This window comes from Anolis sagrei, chromosome 3, assembly GCF_037176765.1.
Source record: "Anolis sagrei isolate rAnoSag1 chromosome 3, rAnoSag1.mat, whole genome shotgun sequence".
Taxonomy (NCBI): domain Eukaryota; kingdom Metazoa; phylum Chordata; class Lepidosauria; order Squamata; family Dactyloidae; genus Anolis; species Anolis sagrei.
In genome coordinates, this window is record NC_090023.1 from 33,025,321 (window position 1) to 33,040,225 (window position 14,905).

General features: G+C 42.1%; 1 protein-coding gene across 1 annotated transcript in view; it reads left to right on the top strand.

The window, feature by feature from the left end:
• Positions 1–8,692, top strand: part of B3GLCT (beta 3-glucosyltransferase) — a 146,167-nt gene extending 137,475 nt beyond the window's left edge. The window contains exon 15 of the mRNA XM_067466595.1: positions 5,884–8,692. Within this exon, the coding sequence (XP_067322696.1) occupies positions 5,884–6,045 (162 nt within the window). The 3' untranslated portion in view covers positions 6,046–8,692. The remainder of the gene's footprint in view (positions 1–5,883) is intronic.
• Positions 8,693–14,905: the final 6,213 nt, after the last annotated feature.

Here is a 14,905-nt window from a genome sequence, read left to right on the forward strand (position 1 = left end):
TTCGTGGTAATAATGTCTCTAATTGGATCTTCCAGCATCATAATTGTGGAAGCCAGAGCCTAGTATTGGAACAACAATGGCAATTGGTGTTATTTCACATTATTCAAGCCAGAAAATAAGATAAAATCATTCCTCTGCAATTTCAGAGCAAATGTGAATAGACTGGAATTGGGAAAATGCTAATTTTCTAACTAGTTATTTGAATGACTAAGATACTGTCCTCTGGCAGAGATTCCAATTCTGTTTATAAAAGCAAGATAAAGTGCATAAATAAAGAATAGTGAATACCAATTCAAGAAACGAAAGTACAATTCTAAATGCTTGGGAAAAGAAAAATATATTTGCTTTCCACTTAGCAGTAGCAATAAGCTACTTTCAGGTTGCGAGCTACTTTACAGTATGGTGCAAACATCTTTAACCCCTTTTAATTTTCCGCATTTTGTTGCAACTTGGAATTTCTGAGTGGCTTTGTTAGCACTTGAGATACTCAACATTATAAAGATGCAATGTATTTTAACTGTGTTACAAAAGTTGCCGAGTTGCAAGGAGGAGGAGGCCAGCAAAGCCAGTGCGTTGGTGAAAAGGGAGAGTCTGGGGATAGGGAGGAAGGAGGAGGGGAAGGTCAGCAGGAGAAGGCGACTGTGTGTGACTGTGGGTGGCCCTTTTCACTGCCACTTCCAACTGCCGGGACTGATTCCCTGAGGCCTAGCTGCCCTCCATAGAGGAAATCGAAGCTTGAACAGAGGAAGCCCAAAGGTAGGCAGACAGGCGTGGATGTGTCCTCTACCCTTGTGAGGCCAGGCTGCTGCTCCTCTCTCTCTTGCTCCCACAGCACTCCAGGGATGGGCTCCTTCTCTGCTTCCCAAGCCCTCTCCTTGAGTTTGTCTACACTCCTGAAGTAGTTTCCCCCTTTCCTTTACTGTATGACATGAAACTAACGTGCACCCTGATTTTGGCGACATAATTTAGCCTTAAAAGGTGCATATTAGACTTGAGTGGCGCAATGGGTGAAAGCACTGAGTTGCTGAGCTTGTTGACCGAAAGATACAGAATGGGGGATGCCTGGCTCGAGAGCAGTACGTGTGAAAAAGATCTTGGGAGTCCTCGTGGACAACAAGTTAAACATGAGCCAACAATGTGATGTGGCGGCAAAAAAAGCCAATGGGATTTTGGCCTGCATCAATAGGAGCATAGTGTCTAGATATAGGGAAGTAATGCTACCCCTCTATTCTGTTTTGGTTAGACCACACCTGGAATATTGTGTCCAATTCTGGGCACCACAATTCAAGAGAGATATTGACACGCTGGAATGTGTCCAGAGGAGGGCGACTAAAATGGTAAAAGGTCTGGAGAACAAGCCCTATGAGGAGCGGCTTAAGGAGCTGGGCATGTTTAGCCTGAAGAAGAGAAGGCTGAGAGGGGATATGATAGCCATGTATAAATATGTGAGAGGAAGCCACAGGGAGGAGGGAGCAAGCTTGTTTTCTGCTTCCTTGGAGACTAGGACGCGGAACAATGGCTTCAAACTACAAGAGAGGAGATTCCATCTGAACATTAGGAAGAACTTCCTGACTGTGAGAGCCGTTCAGCAGTGGAACTCTCTGCCCCGGAGTGTGGTGGAGGCTCCTTCTTTGGAAGCTTTTAAGCAGAGGCTGGATGGCCATTTGTCAGGGGTGATTTGAATGCAATATTCCTGCTTCTTGGCAGGGGGTTGGACTGGATAGCCCATGAGGTCTCTTCCAACTCTGTGATTCTATGATTCTATGAAAGGTCGCAGGTTCAAATCCGAGGAGCAGCGTGAGCTTCCACTATCAGCCCCAGCTTCTGCCAGCCTAGCAGTTCGAAAACATGCACATGTGAGTAGATCAATAAGTACCGCTCCGGCAGAAAGGTAACGGCGCTCCATGCAATCATGCTGGCCACATGACCTTGGAGGTGTCTATGGAAAATGCCGGCTCTTCGGCTTAGAAATTGAGATGAGCACCTCATCCCAGAGTCGGACACGACTGGACTTAATGTCAGGGGAAAACCTTTATCTTTACCTAAACAAAAATAAGGTATGTTGTCAAAGGCTTTCATGGCCAGAATCACTGTGTTGCTGTGAGTTTTCTGAGCTGTTTGGCCATGTTCCAGAAGCATTCTCTCCTGACGTTTCATCCACATTTATGGCAGGCATCCTCAGATGTTAAGGGGTCTGTTGGAAACTAGGCAAGTGAGGTTTATATAGTGGAATGTCCAGGGTGGGAGAAAGAATTCTTGTCTGTTTGAGGCAAATGTGAATGTTGCAATTGGCCGTCTTGATTACCATTTAATGGCCTTGTAGCTTCAAAGCCTAGCTGGTTGCTGCCTTGGGGGATTCTTTGTTGGGATGTTTGGACAAGATTAGATACAGCCCACCAAATGTAACATTGCCCAAACATGAATCAAGGAACACGAAAGGCACTGCAGACTAATTCAACCTGAGAAGTCAGCCATAGCACAGCACCTGATGAACCAACATAGACACAGCGTATTATTTAAGAACACAGAAATACTGAACTTCTCTAACAACTACCATGTCAGGCTACACAGAGAAATCGACAGTCATGTGGACTATTTCAACAGAAAGGAAGAAACCATGAAAATGAACAAAGTCCGGCTACCACTATTTAAAAACTCTAAAATCAGGACAGTAAAAGAGGAACACTAAAAAAATAGGGGTATTCCTGACAGGAAACAATCAGAGCCAGTTAACACCTCCCAACAAAGGACCCCCAGGCAGGAAGAAGCTGAAAGACCATTAAATGCTAATCAAGGGAACATGGGAGAAGCCTCCCTGCAGGATTTGCAACACATCCAGGCATCCCCTGGGAAATGTCTTTCTAGATGGCTGATTCTCTCACACCAGAAGCGACTTGCAGTACTTGCTAAAAGCACTTTTGACAAAATTTATTTGTTAAGTCTTGTATAGGCTTTGCACTTCTGGATCCTGCAATTATTCCCCAAGAAAATTACTGCAGTTCTGTCAGGTGCACTGTTTGGTGAACAACAGCTTTCAGATTTTGCCACATATTCTGATTATGGTCATAGTTTAGCAGGAAGATGAATCTCCACCCTTATCCCAAATCTTTCTTCGCACTTCAACTACTTCTGCGACCTATGGAGGCAGTATTTTTCTACCACACTGTACTTTTGTGTGTCCCAGTAAAGGAGGTGAATACGTATACAGGTAGTAGTTGTTTTTACCATGGTTAAAACATTTTACACATTCCCAATGCTGAGCATCTTGTACAAATGATGTTGTAGCAATGCCAATACAATTCCAGGCTGAAATATGGTGAAATGTGGAAAAGCCAAAGGGTGCATGTAATTGCTTCTGCAAGGCACTTTGTCATGTGTGGCATGGGCATCTGAAAATCTAAGGAATCTTGACATTTAGATGCAATTCTTGCCACATAATGTTTGCACATGGATGTTGCTAGCATAACGATTTTTCTGTGGCCAACACATAGTATATGCTTACATGATTCAGTCCCAGCTTCCAGGGAGGAGCATTAATATGTCCCCACTGAGATGAGAAAAGCACAATGTGATGTGTGTATCAATAAAAGAATACTTATTTTGAATGAGTACTCCCAACAGTTTTCTAGTTGAAATCTTGTAATTGGGCTCTTAATTGCACAATAGTCCCATTTCACAACACTAAGCTCTGTTAAAACAACAAACAAACCTGTGCTTTGTTACCTGCAGTCCCTTGATGCAAAAGAAGCTGAGCTTTTCATTGCTGCTGCTTCTTTCAGAACATAAACCTTTCTTGGTCAATAGAACAGTTTTACAATTTTATGGATTAGGTGATAATGGGTTTAGTAACTTCATGGTCCTTAAAACTCTTTACAAGTTGAATGTTTTCATTGTATTTAGGACACATGCAGGGAGAGGGAAAAGCAATGTTGTTCCAACTTAAGTGTACTATATGTTCTCCTTTCCTCAGATGTGTCCCTTTTTGGAAATTTTAGTCCAGGCAGATTTTAAAAATACTGCTATTTTTAAATTTTTCATTACTTCTTTGTCTCCCGCCTGCTAATGCTGCCTCTTCATTGTCATCTTGCCAGCTATGACATTATAACAGCTGAAATAATATGAGTGTTTAAAGTGAGAGACATCATAATGATCGATGGCTTGAAAAAGTTGGTAAATGTGTTATCTCTCTTTTGTATATGGTAACTCTATTATATCAGCCGTATGTAGATATTCAGATCCAGTGTGCAATGGTGGAATGGAATAAGACTAGCTTACCACCAGCTCCAAAGCTGGGCTGCAGTTAAACATAAAAAACCAAGATTGTGGCAATCAGACTGACTGATAACTGGCAAATAGAGGGAGAAAACGTGGAGGCAGTGACAGACTTTGTATTTTGATGCGCGAAAATTACTGCAGATGCAGACTGCAGCCAGGAAATCGGAAGACGTTTACTTCTTGGAAGGAGAGCAATGACCAATCTCGATAAAATAGTGAAGAGTAGAGACATCATACTGGCAATGAAGATCCCCACATATTGAATATCCGCATAGTTAAAGCAATGGTATTCCTCATAGTAACCTATGGATGCGAGAGCTAGATCATAAGGAAGGCTGGGTGAAGGAAGATAGATGCTTTTGAACTGTGATGTTGGAGGAAAATTCTGAGAGTGCCTTGGACTGCAAGAAGATCAAACCAGTCCATACTCCAGGAAATAAAGCCCGACTGCTCACTGGAAGGAAGGATATTAGAGGCAAAGATGAAGCACTTTGGCCACATAATGAGAAGACAGGAAAGCTTGGAGAACATAATGATGCTGGGGAAGATGGAAGGAAAAAGGAAGAGGGGCTGACCAAGTGCAAGATGGATGGGTGGTATCCTTGAAGTGACTGGCTTGACTATGAAGGAGCTGGGGGTGGCCACAGCCAGAAGGGAGCTCTTGCGTGGGCTGGTCCATGAGGTCACGAAGAGTCGGAAGCAACTGAACAAATAAACAACAAAAACCACCAGCTCCATTTCACATTGTGCAGACATGGGTCTGCATAAACCCTGTTTAGACATTATCTTCAGTGCATGTACATTTAAAACTGAAGACAGTTGTGGATGGTGCATACACATGGAATCCCAACCAGCAACCATCGCTGCCCCTTTATATGTAAGATACTGAAACTTGGGGATAGAAACTCTGGAGAATCATGGGAAAATGAAAGTGCAAATTAGGCACTCTGAATGTAGCTGGATGCTGTAACGAAACTCCTGTGCTCTGGAAACGCTGATAAGATTAAGAACCGGGGGACCATACTGCATTTTTTGTAGTGTCAGAAGTGACTTGAGAATATACTGCAAGTCACCTCTGGTGTGAGAGAATTGGCCGCCTGCAAGGACGTTGCCCAGGGGATGCCCGGATGTGTTACCATCCTGTGGCTCCTCTCATGCCCGGATGGGAAGCTGGGGCTGACAGACGGTAGCTCACTCCTCACAAATTTGCATCGCCAACCTTCAGGTCAGCAGTTCCGCCAGCACAAGAGTTTAACCCATTACGCCACCACAGCTCCCCCATCCTGCATTAAATAGCCTTTGTGAGATCTTTCTGGCTAGCATACAAAAATCCAAGTTCTTTGCAGTATTGGGGGCAGGGATTATGTGTGGACCCAGGTTCCCACCCATCCCTCCAAATGTCAGAATAAGGTAAAGATAACACAGTGTCTGCTAGTGCTCTCTTTCATGCAGTATTTACCCCTTTGATGTACCTAGGATTTAAATATCTTCATGTGATCTTTATGTATTTGGTTTGTCTATAATTGAATCTTACACAACAATATATTTTTTTAAATGTAATTGAAGTTTTCATATTAAGTGGAATTTTTCTCTCTTCTGCTATTCTAGGCTCGGCCAATGGATTACTCGAAGGACTATCTTTCCCATCAAGTTCCAATATCATTTCACAAACACTGGAATGTTGATCCAGTGAAAGTATACTTCCAGTGGCTGGCACCAAACGTGAGAGAATTGCAAGATGCAGACAGGCATCTTAGGGAGGACTTGTAATTCTGTAAATACTTTAATATTTAAACATTGTGTAAGCCTAACATCCACTGAATGGGTTGTTGTATTTATAATGGTTTGCTACAGAATATTGTACAGAATTGTAAAGTCATGTTCCAGTATCATTTTTGGCATACTTTCTTGGAAGCACCAGTAACATGTATCACATAATGAGGAAGAGCAGGTACGTAATGTGGGAAGTAGGCTTAGACCTTTTGTTCTTTGTAACACTCTTATCAGTTTGCATGCTGGGTTCATGTACCAACTGGGGGGAGTGGGGCAAGAGCTGCTTTGATCCCTATGGGAATCGACACCACAGATATTGCATCCACAGTGGTACTGGATCATACCCTGATTGTCTCCATTCAGAATACATATATACATGATCGTATATATATTTGTTTATTAGGTTTAGGGTTTGTATAATTTGGCTTTAGACTTTGGTAGCCATCCATCCATCCATCATCTGTCAAAAACTAAGGATTTATTTTTAAAAAGTAGCATCAACAACCTGTCTGTCTTTGTCTTCTCTTTGTCACCCTTACTCCCTCTCCTTTTTCTGATTATTTGTGGCATATTGCGGGGAGGTGTGTGCCTAGGAATGAAATATGTCAAACTCCTTTAAGTTGTTAAGAATTTTTTTGGTTCTTCATCTGTAGGTAACTCTGATCTGGTAAGATAAGAGAACTCACTATCAATGTGTGCTAAGTATTCTAGAGCAGTGCTTCCCAACCTTTGGTCCTCTAGTTGTTTTGGACTTCATCTCCCAGAAATCCCAGCCATCTTATCAGCTGGTAGGAATTGTGGGAGCTGAAGTCCAAAACACCTAGAGGACCAAAGGTTGGGAACCACTATTCTAGAGAAAGTGTTGGTTGTCATTGTCTTCTCTCTTGTATTGCCGAAGGCTTTCATGGCCGGAATCAATGGCTTGTTGTGAGTTTTCCAGGATGTATGACTATGTTCCCGAAGCATTCTCTCGTGACGTTTCACCTGCATCTATGTCAGGGATCCTCAGAGGTTGTGAGGTCTGTTGGAAACTAGGAAAATAGGGTGAAACATCAAGAAAGAATGCTTCGGGATCACAGCCATACAGCCCGGGAAACTCAAAACAACCCAGTCTTCTCTCTTGTCGACTTACACTTTTGAACAAAATATAATTTATAGATAATTGAAAATTATCTATGGCTACAAGATGTCACTGACTACTGATACTCAGAAAAACCGATTAAAAACAGATCTTTTCAGAAAGTCTGTATCTGTTAACAAATACCCCTTACATTTTCTGAAATTAACATGTGTATAAATCTCTTTTCTATGTGCCTTTGGCGTATGTACCTGGTATAGTTGAGTATATTCATATTAATTGAAGGTCACTGGCTATATTTATATTTTTCACTGCAATACTGTATGTTTTATTTTCCTGCAAGTCGCTTCTGGTGTGAGAGAATTGGCCGTCTGCAAGGATGTTGCCCAGGTGACACCTGAATGTTTGATGTTTTACCATCCTTGTGGGAGGCTTCTCTCACATCCCTGCATGGAGAGCTGGAGCTGACAGAGGGAGCTCAACCCACTCTCCTTGGAATTGAACTGCTGGTCTGTCAGTCAGCACTCCTGCCAACACAAGGGTTTAACCCATTGTGCCACCGGGAGTTCCAGTTAATATTTTATGTCAAATGCTACATATTGAAAATTGCTTCACTTTCCCTTTCTGTATAATTTAGTTTTGTTGAGAGTTAGGCTAAGTTAGTCGGGGAGGGGTACATATTTCACAAATTAGAGGTGGTTCCCCACACAGAAACAAACACTGATTTCAGTAATTTTTTGAGGTAGGAACTGCAAATTGAGAGAAATTGCTTGCCTCTTCAGAGCAGTAGTAGAAACCTTTCCTTCCCTCTGATTTGTTGCCATAATGTACCTACATAGCAATACTGTAGCACCACATTACCCACTAGAACATTCATGGAATTATTTCAGAATAATCCCATGGTTGTTTTTAAAGGGCATTAATATCACAGAACAGGAAACCACTATAGGTGATGGCATATAGTACATAAAAGATAAACTAAGCAATCATTTAAGCATTCATACCACCACCATCACTGCAAACTCTCCATCCCCCCCCCCCCAACCCATTTGGTGGGTAAAAATTCAGCGCAGCTCTAATAATGAATTTGACATGACATTCTGACTTTTATAACAACATGTGTTGACTTGAATGCAGATTTGAAAACTTCAGTGTAATGTTTCTTGCTATACCAAATACGAGATCTTAAAGCCATACTTGTTTTCATACATGTTTAACCACTCCATTAGTTTCCAGAGTAATGTAGTTTTTGCCATTGGCCTAAATGTGAAAGAAATTGCTCTTTCGGGAATTGTTAAGAGCAGTATGCACATATGTGAATGTAACTCGGCTTTTGTAAGTGTATGATAGATGATCACATTCAAAATGGGCAAATGTTTTGAGTTGGAAGAACCAGTTATTTCCCTTTGTTCCTTCTCTCAGTGCCTTATACTATTGATATTTCTACTGGTAGCCAATATTCTATGTGTTTTTGTACCATTTGGAGTGTATTGTTATTTATGTTCACTGCTTTAAAACCATATAAATGGAAAGTAAAATAAAACTGAATTGTTTAAAATGGAATAATGTGTTGTACTAGGACTTACTTTTCAACAGATTGATGAATCAAGTTTCTGCAGCATTTCTCCCCTATTTTAACTGAATAGTAGCTATAGGAGAGAAAAAACTGTATATAGCCTGATACTGTGCATGTTTCAGACATAATCTCTAACATAAATACTTTTGAATCAAGGCATGTTGCTCCTAAGCATGCTTAGGACTGCAGACACATATATGGAAGATTGGTTTCTCTGAAGAATTTGGATTGAAAACTGATATTTATATTTATCATGCCAGAAGCAAATTGAGGGTACAGTTATAATATATTTAAAAACACAAAGAATGTTAAAAATTTGGCATTATGCTAGATGTCCTTTGGCCAGAAGCTGAATACTTGGAGTGCCTCTGGTGTCACTGTGAGGAGGTCCTTCATTGTGCATATGGTAGGGCTGAGGTTGCATTGCAGCAGGTGGTCTGTGGTTTGCTCTTCTCCACACTCACATATCTTGGACTCCACTTTGTAGCCCCATTTCTTAAGGTTGGCTACATCTCATGGTCTCAGAGTACGGCCTGTTCAGCACCTTCCAGGTTGCCCAGTCTTCTGTGTGCCCAGGGGGAGTCTAGTATAAGTCATTTATTGAGGTTCTGGGTTTTTGCCTGCCACTTTTGGACTCTTGCTGAGATGTTCCTGCAAGTGTCCCTGTAGATCTTATGAAGCTATTTCTTGATTTAAGGCATTGAAGAGAAGGTACCATCACCAGGGGCTTTGAAGGAAGGGGCGGCGTTTGTTTCTCCTGTTGCCTCTGGTTCAGCTCCTGTAGACTCGCTCCTGGCAGAACCGAGGCCCTGACTCTGCAGCTCAAGGCCAGCAACACCCGCTTGCTCCAGAGGCTGGGGCATAAAAAGAACCTCACCTGCAGGGCCTCAGGTCTAAGCAAGAAGTGAAGGTACCATCACCAGGGCTTTGAGGGAAGGGGCAGTGTTTGTTTCCCTTGCTGCCTCTGGCTCAGCTTCTAGGGACTCACTCAACTTCTGGGGGCCACTTGGTGCTGCTGGACTTATCTTGACTGGCCTCCATTGGAGCATCCTTGGGTCAGCACAGAGATACCAACATTTGTTTCTTCCAGCCATGGCCCTTGATTCACCTGAGCCCTCTCGAGTGAACACTGCCACCCCAATGTGGCATCTCATTCTTCCCCTGATGAAACATCTGATCTGTTAAAACTATTTTAATATGTTTTATTGCATTTATATGTTTAAAATGTTTTATAATTTGATATGTTATATTTATTATTTGTTGTTGCACTTACTGCATTTGTATGTTTTGATTATTTTATAATTTGATATGTTATATTTATTATTTGTTGTATGATGCATCATTGAATGTTGCCATAATCTGTAAGCCACTCTGAGTCCCCTTCGGGGTTGAGAAGAGTGGGGTATAAATACAGTAAATAAATAAATAATTAATAAATAATAATAATAAATAAATGTCCCACAAATAGTTTACTTCTGCTTCTTTTAACATTAGCAAAGAAGTATCTCAAGAGTTTATATTTCCAAACCTATGCATAAGTCTGTTTCTTTCCCTCAGGTATATATATTAAGTCAGAATTCTTTAATCTTACTTAAAAGCCTGACTAAGGTTCTCTTTATTCTACCTTTAGAAAAGTAACATCCCCTGTCTGCTAAACCTTATCAATATTTTTTTTTTCCTTTTAAGATAAAATAAATCACAGCACAACTCCTGCTGAGGCTTTTAATGCAACATAGAGTTTGGAACATCTGACTTGAAAGATAAAAGACAGGAGCTCTCTCTCTTGAAGTCTTCACAGCATTAACCAATTTCTATCAATTCCCTCTCCCCTTCCAAATGGAGCTCAACAGACCCAAAGAATGTTGCTAGGACTTAGGTCTATCCTTTCTGGTTATTTCTCTAATATTCCTGTTAGAAAATAATAAAAGTAAATGGGTTGTTCTGTGTTTTCCAGGCTCTATGACCATGTTCCAGAAGCATTCTCTCCTGACATTTCTCTCTTTGACGTTTCACAGGCATCCTCAGAGGTTGTGAGGTCAGACATCTATGGCAGGCATCCTCAGTGATTGTGAGATCAGACCTCACAACCTCCGAGGATGTCTGCTATAGATGCAGGCGAAGCATCAGGAGAGAAAGCTTCTGGAACATGGCCATAAAGCCTGGAAAACACAAAACAACCCAGTGATTCCGGCCATGAAAGCCTTTGACAATAAAATGGTTAAATGTCCTAATTCCATCGTAAATTTCTCTTCAGACTATGGTAAGTCTGAATATATATTGGTAGAATCATAGAATAATAGAGTTGGGAGAGACCACATGGACCATGTAGTCCAACCCCCTGCCATGCAGGAAAAGCAAAAATAGAGGGTACATCCCTCTATTTTATATATACACACTGGCTGGATTATTTAAACTGTGCTGAATATTTGGGAAGGGGCTATGGACATAGTAGAAACTTCCCATCCTTACAGTAACATGAGATTGTGATGTCCACAACTCCTCCAAAAGATTATCCTGGGCAGAGCTAGAACAGGCCCTCTTCATTTTCCCTGTCCTCTTGACATAAGGACACGGTGGCCCGCCACCTTATGCCAAAGAGTTGAGGGAGGAAGTCATGCAGCAGCTGAGAGTCCTTTGGAGTGCTCTCAGTCACCATGTGTCTTGCTCTCCTCCTCCTCCTGGCATAAGAACAGTACAAGCAACCCCATCCTTATGCCGAGAGGACGACTTGAGGAAGAGACAAGGCTGAGAGCCCTTCGGAGCACTTTCAACCGCTGCCTGCCCCGCTCTCCTCTTGGCATAATGCCAAGAGGACAACCCGAGGATTGGGAGAAGAAGTTGTGGAAGAGGATCTGGGAGGAGGGGAGGATCAGGGCAGTTGGCGTGTGTCCTGCCTTCCTCCCGGCATAAGGATAGGACATGCAGCCCCGTCCTTATGCTGTGAGGACAACCTGTGGATGACGCAGGCCATGCCCTGCCCCTTCTGGCCCTGCCCTCTCCTGGGCTCTGTTCCTGGCCCCTCTCCCTCCTGGCTTGACCCACAATGTGGCCCCAAGGCAAAAAAAATTATCCATGCCTGATATAGCCCCACTGTATCTCTATGCCTATCAGGAGATGTCCCCACCCCACCCACGTCCAGTGTGCTAGGAATCTGCACAATATTTGTGTCCACTGGCTACAACTTTCTTGGAAACTTGCTGCATGTTGGCAGCCAAAGGCATACAGAACAGCATTGGTCCATCAAACACCTCTTTGAATAGTACTATTGTAAGGGATACAAAAAGCAAAGGGATGTCTATGTCAAAAAGTAGAGAGCTAGGTTAGGAATCAAAATGCAGTTGGAAATTAGAACTGTTTCTCAAATGAGGAAGTCAGTCAATTTACTGTCTAAAGAACTATGCTGTTCGTCATCCAAGAGGCATCAGTCACGGCCCATAATATCAAAAACATCTTGGCTATACTCCCTAATATTTCTTGCCACACACCAGCAAATTTTGAAGTCACACACAGCATTTTGCCAACGTTCCTGGTGCATATCCAAAGAACGTTAAGTCTTCCTTACATTTTGTGGAAACTGTCAGAAAAATGTTGACTTACCCCAAATGTCAAGAGCTGTGTCTTCAGACCTTCGTAGTCACCTATATATGCATTTAATAATTAATCTCTGTTCATGTGGAAATTGAAGGAGGATTTTATTCAGCTCCTTTTTTGCATTCATTGACCCTAAAGAATTAAACTTGCTCACACTTCTGCCTAGAATACCAATATGATCAGGAGCAAAAAAAAAAAAAAAATCATAGAAGAAGCAGCTAAATTGTGATTGCAAAGTGGGTTCTCTCTTTGGCTGTAGCTCACTATATGCTGTATTCAAATATATTTATAGAGGCAGAGTGCTTTCTGATCAATAATAACATAAAAATCTGCTCTTAATAGTGCTGGATTGAGGGACCACAGAGGAGGCATCCACTACTGTGCTCCACACGATATTCACTAAAAGATTTAAGGACCACTGTTTTTCACATGAACCTATCCAGATATTAAGGTATCACAGAGGCCCTTCTTGGTCGACTTCCTCTTCATGGGTGAGGCACCAGTAGGAAATGACCTTCCCCTTTGTGAAACACCCACAATTTCTAGGGTTTTTTTAATGTCTGTTGCTTTTGGCTGTTCTTTGTGTTGTTTATTTGTTCAGTCACTACTGACTCTTCCTGACCTCATGGACCAGCCCATTCCAGAACTCCCTGTGAGCCGTCACCACCCCAGCTCCTTCAAAGTCAAGCCAGTCACTTCAAGGATAACATCCATCCACTTTGCCCTTGGTTGGCCCCTCCTCCTTTTCCTTCCATGTCCCCCAGTATCATTGTCTTCTCCAGGCTTTCCTGTCTTCTCATTATGTGGCCAAAGGACTTCATCTTTGCCTCTAATATCCTTCCCTCCAGTGAGCAGTTGGGCATTATTTCCTGGAGTATGGACTGGTTTGATCTTCTTGCGGTCCACTCTCAGAATTTTCCTCCAGCACCACAGTTCAAAAGCATCTATCTTCCTTCGCTCAGCCTTCCTTATGGTCCAGCTCTCACATCCATAGGTTGCTATGGGGAATACCATTGTTTTAACTGTGCGGATATTTGTATTGTATTGTATTGTTTATTCTGTAGTGATTGTGAGTGTTGCTAGCTGCTCTGTGAACCTTTGAGTTCAGCATCAAGATAGGAAAGTAGTGGTTTGTATGTTAGGAAACGCTAGGGAGGCCCAGCTAGAAATCCCAACACAGCCATGAAACTATCTTTAAGCCTAAGCTACCTCACAGTATTGTTATGAGTAAAGAAGAGCAAAGGAGACCATGCCTTGGATCATACTAAGACACAATGTTTGCACAACCTCCAGTTGTGAAGCAGCTGTATGTTATCCTTGCTTCGGTTGGCTGATGTGCTAATCTTGCATAATTGAGTGTTTAAGCAGAGAACGTCTCCTCTAAATGCCATCATTGCCTGATGCATCTGTTGGAAACTTCCCTTTTTCTCTGCGCAATTACATATGACTAATTCCTGCCATATGTACCAGCCTTTTAATTTAAATATATGTCATGTTGCTGCATGATGGGGAAACTAACACTTTTTAAGAAGTAAAACCAAATATGCAATTAGGTCAACATTTCTCAACTTGGGGGTCAGGACCCCTGGGGGGGTCACGAGGGGGGTGTCAGAGTGGTCGTCAAAGACCATCAGTGTTTTCTGTTGGTCATGGGGGTTCTGCGTGGGAAGTTTGGCCCAATTCTATCCTTGGTGGAGTTCACAGTGCTCTTTGATTGTAGATGAACTATAAGCCCCAGCAACTACAACTCCCAAATGTCAAGTCTATTTTTCCTAAAATCCACCAGTATTCACATTTGGGCATATTGAGTTTTCATGCCAAGTTTGGTCCAGATCCATCATTGTTTGAGTCCCCAGTGATCTCTGGATATAGGTGAACTACAACTACAAAGCTCAAGGTCAATGCCCACCAAACCCTTCCAGTGTTTTCTGTTGGTCATGGGAGTTCTACAACTCCCAAATGAAAAAATCAATCCCATCAGTATTCAAATTTGGACGTATTGCATATTTGTGCCCAATTTCATCCAGTGAATGAAAATACATCTTGCATATCAGATATTTACATTACGATTCATAACAGTGGCAAAATTACAGTTATGACGTAGCAACGAAAAATATTTTGTGATTGGTGGTCACCACAAAATGAAGAATTATATTAAGGGGTCATGGCATTAGGAAGGTTGAGAACTACTGAATTAGGGTGTACTGTCCTGCTTAGGTTTATCTACTTGGCCACATCACAGACTTCAGATCATTTCTGTCTGTTGTACCTACAGTATCTCTTGACAATATGGAACGGACATCAATTATCCTTAGCACAGTAGTGCTATCTGCGCAATTCTTGACTTGGCTTACATTTCTTCCTGGACCTCAATTGCAAGGCCATAATTGCTGCTCTATATTTTCACCCCAGATCTCAGAGGTGGAGACCGGCAGCCTCTGTGGCCTTTGCACAGAAAAAAAGCTTAACTTCTTGCTATGAAACTTGCCAGTGAGAGCAGTCAGGTTGAGGACAATCATCGCAAGTGTTCATGTAGGAAGGATAAGGAATTCGTTATTTATAGTGGTTTGACTTTTGACAAGTGATTCTTAGCAACTGGGCCATTATTGCCA